The 6,964-nt window shown below is 40.9% G+C and overlaps 2 protein-coding genes across 2 annotated transcripts in view; one reads left to right on the top strand and one right to left on the bottom strand.

The window, feature by feature from the left end:
- STARD5 (StAR-related lipid transfer (START) domain containing 5) overlaps positions 1 to 860 on the top strand; it is a gene marked incomplete at its 5' end in the record, with an annotated part of 3,642 nt that extends 2,782 nt beyond the window's left edge. The window contains 2 exons of the mRNA XM_010144922.1: positions 55 to 148; positions 713 to 860. Of these exons, the coding sequence (XP_010143224.1) occupies positions 55 to 148; positions 713 to 860 (242 nt within the window). The remainder of the gene's footprint in view (positions 1 to 54; positions 149 to 712) is intronic.
- Positions 861 to 4,805: 3,945 nt separating this feature from the next.
- The window catches only part of IL16 (interleukin 16), a 37,336-nt gene continuing 35,177 nt past the window's right edge, over positions 4,806 to 6,964 (bottom strand). The window contains exons 20-22 of the mRNA XM_010144921.1: positions 6,269 to 6,521; positions 5,272 to 5,397; positions 4,806 to 5,020 (exon numbers count right to left, since the gene is read on the bottom strand). Of these exons, the coding sequence (XP_010143223.1) occupies positions 4,827 to 5,020; positions 5,272 to 5,397; positions 6,269 to 6,521 (573 nt within the window). The 3' untranslated portion in view covers positions 4,806 to 4,826. The remainder of the gene's footprint in view (positions 5,021 to 5,271; positions 5,398 to 6,268; positions 6,522 to 6,964) is intronic.

The following is a 6,964-nucleotide window of genomic DNA, read 5'->3' as shown; positions in this document are numbered from 1 at the left end:
TCTTTCCCATCTTCTGTGAAAATGACGCTTTTCTTGAATACTTCTTTCTTATAGCCACTAATGTGGAACACCCGCTATGTCCTCCTCGACCAAATTTTGTGAGAGGTTTCAATTATCCCTGTGGCTGTTTCTGTATACCTCTTCCAGGGTAAGAAGAGATCTAACTGAACATTATGTATGCTAAAGCCCTTCTTATCGATTGTGTGGTGTGTTTATGTGTACACATGTGCAATGTGTACATGTGATCTGGAGCCTCTTGGCAGTGGCACGTTTCTGTCTTCCTTTGGCTGATAGTCATTATGACTAAGTGCCTTTGTTGTTGTTTATTTTTGTCAATGAGTCTCTCTTCATATCCTAGAGAGAAATGTTTCATGTTACGTGAACCATCATCATGGTGGGATTCTTGCTGACCTGTTAAGCAGAGATTCAGCACAACGTAAAATATGGTCTTTATTTTTGGTAAATGAGTATCCGGTTGTTTATTACATTGCCATGATTCATTAACAGAATCACGTACCTAATGAGGGTCTAGTTTAACTTGAATTTGACTTGTGAGGATAACCACCTTCATTGAAATTTGGAATTAATGTGTTTGTTTTAAAAAAAACCTAGTACTTGGAAATCTCTATTGTCAAACAATACACAAGTTATTGCAAAGTTCTTGATGCTTTTAAAATGCTGGCTATAAAAATCACCCGAATTGTCTTTGCAGGGAGCCAGACAGGACTCAACTGCTCACTTTCTTTCAGACTGATCTTGGCGGCTATCTTCCCCAGACGGTGGTGGATTCCTTCTTCCCAGCTAGCATAACCGGATTTTACAGTAACCTGACCAAAGCTGTTAAGGCATTAAAAGCGTGACAAGACCAACTGCTGACATCACCAGCTGAGGGTAGGAAAAAACCTGGCAACTTGAGGGTAGAAATAGGAAGATGGCTGACAGGGCTTTTCTACCAGCAAAGACACTTAGGAAAGGTGAAAGGGGAACATGAATTAGTGAAGTAAACTTTTACAACAGCATTTTCTACCTGAATGCAAAGCAATGCATTCTTTTGTAATACATAATTACAATGACAATTACAATTATTATGTAATATATAATTAAAATTACTTTCCATAATTACTAAACTGTCATAGTACAGGCTGGAAGAATACTGGAGGGAAGTGCTGGTGGCTGGCTGTGGGGAGAAAATGCATGTACTGGATCTGTTCTTGGCCACGTTTTGTCAGTGTTTGCGAGGAGGAGCATTGCGAAAATCCACTTAGGACTACAGCTTTAGGCAGGTCAGGTCAGCCCTGTTTTGTTTCCGAAGCACTCCTTAGACTCCTCTGGAACAGTGTTCCCTCCCCAAAAGAGGAGGTGGCTCTTTTGCTGCCAGCACTCATAGAGCTGCTAAGACACTTCAGTGGGTCCAACCAACAAATGATAAAAGCCAAAACCAATTGGATTGTCGGGAGGATCTCACTTGTTTGTTCCAGCAGACTTCAGTGCTAATGGTGAATATGTTTGAAGTGCTTTTCTTAATCAAGGTCTAGCAGTGCAAACCAGTTCCACAGGTCTGTGGGTTGGCAAATAGACCCTCATCCTTTCTCCCCTCTGTACCAAAACCACCGATTTCCACAATGCTGAAGCAAACTGCGCTGACAGGATTAAGCACTTTACGTGCCATTTTTGAACCTATACTTGAAATGACCATTTTTTACTGCACTTGAAAGCTTTTTGGTCTCTTGTGGTGAGAGGTTTTAACGGGTAAATACTCTTTTCTGTAGTTTTGACTTGACAGGCCGTAAGGACATTGTTTTCTAAGACTGGTTTGCCTCACAGCACTGTCTTGGGGAATCAGCTCCTGATCTTGCATGCAGTGTTGTGTCCAGCTTTAGAAAATATTTATGGTGCTGGTTACTGCAAAAATGTCAGATATTACTATGGATTACCTGTATTTATAAAAGGAAAACCAATTACTGAGTTACGAATTTAAATGCAGGTTGTGATTTTAATGCTGTAATTCGATTATTTAACAAGGTTAATATGCTCTGCTTTCTGTACCTGTATTTATTTTATTTTAGTATAGGGCATGGACTTGCACATAAAGTTTTCCACTGTAAATCTCAATCTGTGGAGTAGATTTTTCAAGGAAACAGTTTTTAATCTTGTCTCCTTTGTGTACAGAGGTGTAAAAACTTGTATAAGCCTGATGAAATAAATATTTTTTCTTCTACATCTCGCTGGTTTTCATAGATCATCTTTTAAAATCATTCCTCATGCACCTGCTTTGCCATCGAGGAAACATAAAAGACATTTGGACCTCCAACATGTTCCTAATTCAAGGCAACAAGAGGGAAAAGCCTTGACTCTCATTTACAGTCCCCGCTAACTGGGTGCAAAGGTGTTTTAGTAAGAACACTCACCCTTCCCGCTTCTTTGCCCTTCGTCGGTCCTTATTTCTAGTTGTTGCTTTCTGAACTTAATGAAGAGTAACAAATTCACTGAGGAGAGGTTTGGGCCCTGATATCACAGAGGCTCGTGCATCTTAATGTACTGAAGTTGTTAGGCATGAGGTGCTATATCTTGGCAAGTCTTTGCAGGATAATGATTAATTTAATAGCAAAATGTTTAAGGAGGAGAGCTTGGGTCGTTACTTGTTATTCCTGCAAGAATTCCTTGCAGACAATGGGGTGTTTCTTGGTTTTGGTTTGGTTTTTTTTGCTATGAGCCATAAAGGTGGCTCATAGATGAGGTTCTTCCTTTGAATAACTTAAGGATCCTTTTTCTGAGTGCTCAACCCCTTCTATCTGGAAAGAATTAAGAGCCTTTAATGTTCAGCCTTCTGTCCTGCTACACTGGAGATGGAAGTGTCTTGCCAAAGACCATCTTGGAGCCGAGTTCCCAGGGAGACATGCTGCCTGTCACGCAGCATGTTTTGACTTTTGACCATGGCAGATGCCAGGAAATGCAGAGGCATGGAAAACTGAAAAACTTTGGAAGGGAAGTGAGAAGAGCATCTCTGGAAAAAAAATGAGATCAAACCTGTCTTGGGGGTTCTATGTCAGTTCTTAAATTGTTATAATTGAATAGCTGTTTCAGGTGGGACACCTTCAGCAGGTGGTATTGAAGTAATTAAGCCTTTCTGTGCCATGGCTGTAGCTAGTCCAGTCTCTGTTGTTCAAGTTATGGAGCTGACCAAAAAGTGTGATCTGTCTTTTACAGGAAATATCTTTAACAGTGCTGATGAGTTCATGCCTGCTTTTCTGTACAGAAATCATTCGTGTTTCTTCTGTATTGGTGGTATGGGCAAGTGGTTGAAAAATCTTAGAATATTTTATATGCACCAGGTCTTTACTTAGACTTTGTTAAGCCGAAGCCAATAATTCAGATTGAGTTAAATACAGTAAATACTACATACAATAAGGAGAAAAAAAAGGCAGCAGAATGTTTCATGTAGGTACCAGTTAAAAGATATTCAAAAAGATGACCTCTCACATTTTTTGTCCCGTTTTTGTGGCTACGCAGTTCACAGAAATTTTGTTTTGAGGATTGTTTGGTTGGGTTTTGGAAAAGACAATTGGGAAGGGGTTTGGAAGCGTGGCGGCAAATGGCTTGAACATCAAGAATGTTCTTTCAAGGGTTAACATAGGGTTGAGTCATGAGGAAAGGCCAAGTTATATGTCTGGATTCAACTAATACCTTCTGTCTATCCTACTTTCCTTTCTCTCAGTTGTTGTTTCAGTGACATTGTGTTTAAGTGTACAAAAACCAGCTCTGAACTCCTGCAGTTTATGGTTCCGTGAAATTAAGTAATTGGAGAAGGATGCAGTGAATTCCCAACTATGGGAAGGTAAACAGCCAGGGATATAACCAGTATGGCCATCTGGCTTTCACCTGGTGAGTCATTACTTCCATCCTGATGTTGCATCTCTCCCCTTAGTGAAGTCGGTCAAAGATGACTTCATATATGGCATGACCATCTTGCCATAGGTGCACACGCTGCTGTTGGTGGAATTCCATACATTTCTCAGAGAGCACTGCCAAAATGCCAATGGCAGCTTTTGAAGCGTATCTTTGTCTCCAAGTTACTGAATGTTGAGAAAACTTTGGATTCAGAACTTCTAAGTCCCGAATACTGTCACTGGTACTTTCTCTTACAAAATTAACACAAAGACAATTCAAAAAATGTGTGGTTAGAAGGTAAGGCCCTGATCTCCTGCAGTAGTCCCCCGAGACCCCACACCCTGTGTTTGCCTGCTGGAGGCTCTGTCAACTGCTAGTAGAAAGTTACCTTGTCAGGTTTTGGTTGTACTGGATGTTCTGTGGTTTGGATAGAAGAGTTGGAATTTTCCAGGGCACACTGCCATTTTGACACACAAAGTTGCACCCCCTTTTCTCTGCCCTTTTCACATTCTCTAAGGCAGGGTTTAATTGTAGGCTTGTTAGACACGTTTCTTCCTCCTGGGAAGGAAAGGCAGGAGCAAGACTTGTAGAGTAGGGGTGAAAATTTAGCACAGCATGTGCTTCTGGGATTTGTTAAATAATGGCTTTAAATAAGAGAGTGCTATAGCTGTCATGTATTTTATTACAACCAGTATATTATTAATAAAGTCATTATTTTGTAATTCTACACTTTATAACATCTGTTTCCGAATGTTGAAATAAGAATCCTGGGCATTTTGTGCACGTTTTATCCCACGCAGCTTGCTCTGTAACCGGCAGTAAGATCATGTGTACTTTTCAGACGTTCTTTCTTGAGTATCTTGTTGTCCTAGTCAGATGGCTGCAAATTACAAAATTCTTTTTGGTTTGTAATATCAGCAGTAGTCTAATTTCTCCTCCTACAAAGTTTCAGACAGCTTGGTGATAACAGAGCTTGGATTCTTCCTCTTGATGATAACTGTGATGGGCCCATCAGGTAACGCCTTGATTATATTCCATGCTTCAAAACGAGTGAGTCCTTGCATGGCAGTTGTGTGCACTTGTAACAGTTCATCACCAGGCTGAACAGGGCTGCTTTGTTCTAAGGCAGTCCCTGGAGAAAGAAAATGAAGTTCCTTTAATTCTTTGTGTGGAGGAGACTTTAACGTATCTTTTACTTATTAAGGATCACCAGTTTGGTGTAAACCACCTGGTCTCAGCAGACAGCAAATTACTGGCACTGCACAGGACAGTGCTGCACTTACCAAAAATACCATTTTCATGGGTATAAATCAGCAGTCGGCATGAACTGCACAAGGTTGCATCAGCTAAGACCCTGCTGTGTATGCATTTAAGGGTGTTTACCTTTAAATATCCTGTTGATGGTGATAGGTTTATCTCCATGAATAGAGCCCTTCCCTCCTTCCAGACTGAATCCTAAGCCAGCAGGTGTTTTCTCTAGAGTTATAGTGCAGATTGTATCTTCGGTTGCTGGAAACAAATAGAAAGTTAACAGATGGTCACCACAGAGTCAGAAAAGCTGAAACATCTGTTATAAAAAAAGAACTTCTGTTTTGTTTGCAAAGGCACCATAAACTGAAAGAAAAAACTCCAACTTTAAATTCCTCTTTTCGTCATTGTAAGGTCCTCTGGGAGGCTGGGGAGAGAAAGCAGCTGTGTTTGAATTCATGCAAGAATGAATATATAAAGATGAAAAGCTGGTGACACTTACCACAATCAGAATAATCTGTTTGATGACCAAGGGTAAATATCTTTGGCTTGATATTAGTTATGAAATTGTTCTCAACTACAAAGCTGCTAACGTTTATTTGCAGTACGTAAATAAAGGTACAGGTCTCTAGATCGTGCTTTAGAAACAAAACACAGAAATGTCTTAAGAACGTGAACAGTTCTGCAACTATCTGACCTTGCTCTGTTTCAGATGCAGCCACCTGCTATATCAAACAATAGCACATTGTTTGTTCAAAACAAAATTCTCTGTCACAAAGTCCTGTAAACTAGAATCTAATATTAGAATAAAGAAACCCTGTTCTCAGAGTTGTCATTACACCTTCAGTTAGATGTGTTACTACAGTAATAATCTTCGTACATCCACAGAAATCCATACAGAGGATCACATTTGGTTTATTCCAGAGGGTTCCTTTATTTTAGAAATCCATTAGTTCTTCCCCTTTCCAACACAAGTTATTCCAAATGTCTGTTTCAGTGATGTTTTACTAACCATGCTGTCTTTAATCGTGACTGTCAGATGTACACTGAGCTGCTTTAGGAACACCTGGATTTCAGGAGACGAGTAAACACTTGGCAGGTGGGGGCTGCAAGTTAATGCCACTGAGCTTACCAAACTCTTGTGAGGCATCGCTTGCTACTGAAGATGTACTGGAGTTGATTGAAACATTGAGATTTTTTTCTCCATTTTTAGCTTTTCTGGTGACGACAACAGCTTGTCTGGGTTGTCGAGCCTGTCGCACAATTGCTGAGGCATCGTTGTGAGTTGCACCTTTAAGAGACTTTCCATTGATGGATAGTACTTCATCTCCTTTCTGAATAGTTCCTTCCTGAGATGCGAGTCCATTGGGAAACACTTTGTGAACCTGTTGAAAAGCCCAGTCACCACACACACACACAAGGAAACAGGAAAAAAAAGGACAAATCAGTAAATTCCTCAGTTAATACCTTCCACTATGTGCGGTTTCCTTTTGCCAGGAACAGGTTGCTTCTAGCTTGTTTCAGGACTGAGCGCTGAATAAATTCATACAGAGAAGTTCTCCTGGGCACAGCCCTCTGCCAGCAGCTAGGCAATCTGTTTAGCCCCGGTAGCAGATGGCCGAAGCCTCACTGCCCATGGGACATACCTTGCCTCTGCTTCTTCCTGACCCTCTCACCGCTCTGCTAGCGAGCAGAAGGCGGCCTGAAGCTGCTCTCTGGCTTCCCTGTACATAGACCCTGTACGTGTCTATGCGCTCACCTCGTTCCTCTTGACCACCCTACATGGTGATCTATAAGCATGTGAATAAGGTGTTGCTAGGTTCCTGCT

This window comes from Buceros rhinoceros, unplaced genomic scaffold (assembly GCF_000710305.1).
Source record: "Buceros rhinoceros silvestris isolate BGI_N320 unplaced genomic scaffold, ASM71030v1 scaffold8301, whole genome shotgun sequence".
Taxonomy (NCBI): domain Eukaryota; kingdom Metazoa; phylum Chordata; class Aves; order Bucerotiformes; family Bucerotidae; genus Buceros; species Buceros rhinoceros.
This window is presented reverse-complemented; position numbering and strand designations above follow the sequence as displayed.